At 42.9% G+C, this 2,417-nt stretch overlaps 1 protein-coding gene across 1 annotated transcript; it reads right to left on the reverse strand.

Annotated features, from left to right (window-relative positions):
• Positions 1-130: 130 nt before the first annotated feature.
• On the reverse strand, positions 131-2,407 carry LOC107081253 (cytoskeleton-associated protein 5-like; the record flags this gene model as incomplete). The annotated part of the gene is made up of 4 exons (XM_015369452.1): positions 2,309-2,407; positions 714-797; positions 477-636; positions 131-382 (listed from the first exon to the last, which is right to left on the reverse strand). Coding segments are annotated over exons 1-4 (595 nt in total), but the record flags the coding sequence as incomplete, so codon positions are not given.
• Between the last annotated feature and the right edge of the window lie 10 nt (positions 2,408-2,417).

Below are 2,417 nucleotides of genomic sequence, written 5' to 3' on the forward strand. Positions count from 1 at the left end.
GGGGGATGATGGATGGATGGAGGGAGGGAGGGAGGGAGGGAGAGAAGGACAGAGGGAGGGAGGGAAGGACAGAGGGAGGGAGGGAAGGACAGAGGGAGGGAGGGAAGGACAGAGGGAGGGAGGGAAGGACAGAGGGTCAGAGACGGATGGATGGAGACCTTTGATGAGGGACAGAACCAGCAGAGATGAAAGGAAGGAGACAAAGGAAGCAGAAAGAAGTGGAAGCAGAGCCGTGTGGTTCTGCCGGTGGAGGAACCCACCCTGGACGTGTTCTCCAGGCCCTGTCTCTGTCGGAGGATCTTCAGCCTCTCATAGTAGACGGCGGGCTTCAGCTCCTCGTTGCTGCTGCTCAGGTTGGACTCCACGCCGTGCTGAGGGATCACTGAAAGAAACCACGGCCCAGTTAGCGCCCAGTTAGCGCCCTCTCCTGGCTGACCCGAACAAGGCCCTGGGGCCCAACATGACCGACAACAGACCTGCTGCGCTTTGGATCCGAGGTTTTCCTTCTCTCTCGGACTCGATGACCCGGAGGCCCCTCTCCACGTAGCTTTGGAAGAACTGCGACGTGTTCCTCAGGAAAGGCTCCAGATCTGCATCCGAGTACTTCTGCTTGTACTCGTAGAGCTCCGTCAGACCCTGAGGAAGAAAGGAGGCGCGTGTTAAACGGACTGAGGATTTTACCAAAGCAGAACCAGAACCAGACGTCAGCCGACCTCTTTAGTGTTCTCCTTGGAGCCGATCTTCTTAAAGATCTCAGACAGGATGTCGCTGACCTTCGCCTTGGACATGCGCTCATCCTGCAACAGCAGATTAGATGGAGATCAGATTAAATTCCTCCATCGCAGCGTTGGTGGATGTGATCAGATGACATGGTAGCGATGCAGACACCCAATCAGAGGACGGTTCCTACCGGCTGTTTGGGTCGACCCAGAAGAACTGGAATCCCTGACCTGGATCTAAACGCTACAGGTCTACATATTCAGACGTCATTTATGATATCAAGCAAACCAGAAGGTGCAGAAGCCATCACTTTTTATGAACGTTTAGGTTAAAAAAAAAAAAAAAACGGTTTAGAAATCAATTAATCTTTAATTCTTGCAATTAATGTAGTAATCAGATAAAAAAAAAATATATATATATATATATATATTCTGCAAATTCTTTACTAAATGATGTAAACTTATTTTATGAGTAAAGGAATAAATGAAATCAGGCAACAGAGCATGTGAGCGGAGTGCCGGACAATCCCCGCTCAGGAGGATGTTTGCTCATTCACTCCGCCGCTCAAAGTTGCGGCAGGACGCTCCGCTCAAAATCCGCTCCGCGCTCACCTTAATTTTCCTGCTGCGCCGAAATTGCTCTGTTAACTGGCTGTTATATTATCGCACTGTTTCCCAGCTGTGAACATAACACCTCGCTCCATTTATGTTGCCCTGCGTTTCCTATTTAATTAGTAATTTATTTTACTAGACTTCATTAAAAAAGGTCACCTTGCATCCCATTGCAAATGAGATAATAGCTATAAGCCATGCATGTGATCTATTTTCAAAAACCAGCTCTTACCACAACGATCACTTTATGTAAACCCACTCTATATTAAGAATAGTTAGTGCATGTTTTTTATGACATTTTATCCCACTTTTTAAAATCCCACTTAAATCATAAATGTCATTTTACAAATTTTATAATCCAACATTTTTAATTGACACGAGCAAATAATTCAGTTCATTTTGTGATAAAAAAGAAAAAAACCGATGAATCTAGTCAAAGAAAAAATCTATACATATCAAAAGCATGACATACCCTATCTAGTAATGATAGATCTGCGTCTCTGTTCATTGGAAAATTAGAAGTTTTACAGATTACATTTATTATTTCTAGTAACGCAATAGTTTCCTCATTTTATTGTCTATAAACAAGTTTAATAATGTGGGGAAAAACATTTATTTGGTCATTATCTGAACTGAGGAGACAAATTGTTAAATATAATAAAAACTTTTTTTAAATTAATATCGTAAAACAGCTCCTCATATTCTGAAAATAATTGATATTAGAGAAACTGGAAACTTATTAATCATTAGTTATCATTTCGATAACTTTCATCTCTACTTACATTTTTTTAATGTTTTTGCTAAACTGATCACAGATCCCAATACCTTTAAAAAAAAAAAAACCTTTAAAGGTATTTATTCGTTTAAAAATGAAAACCCTTTTTGCTAATCGCGCCTAAAAACCCCAAATAAAAAGCAAACCAGGTCTGATCGTTCCGATCTGAACCTTCGCTGCGGTTCGAGGTTGCGTGGCTCACCATGCCGTGGGCCGTCTTCGTTCCAGACAGGTTCCCCGTGTGTTTGACAGTTCGTCTCAAGTGGGCCTCCAACTCTGACTCGTTCCGGTTTTCTATCATGGACAGATGG

The sequence above is a fragment of the Cyprinodon variegatus genome, unplaced genomic scaffold, assembly GCF_000732505.1.
Source record: "Cyprinodon variegatus isolate N-32 unplaced genomic scaffold, C_variegatus-1.0 Scaffold3641, whole genome shotgun sequence".
NCBI lineage: Eukaryota > Metazoa > Chordata > Actinopteri > Cyprinodontiformes > Cyprinodontidae > Cyprinodon > Cyprinodon variegatus.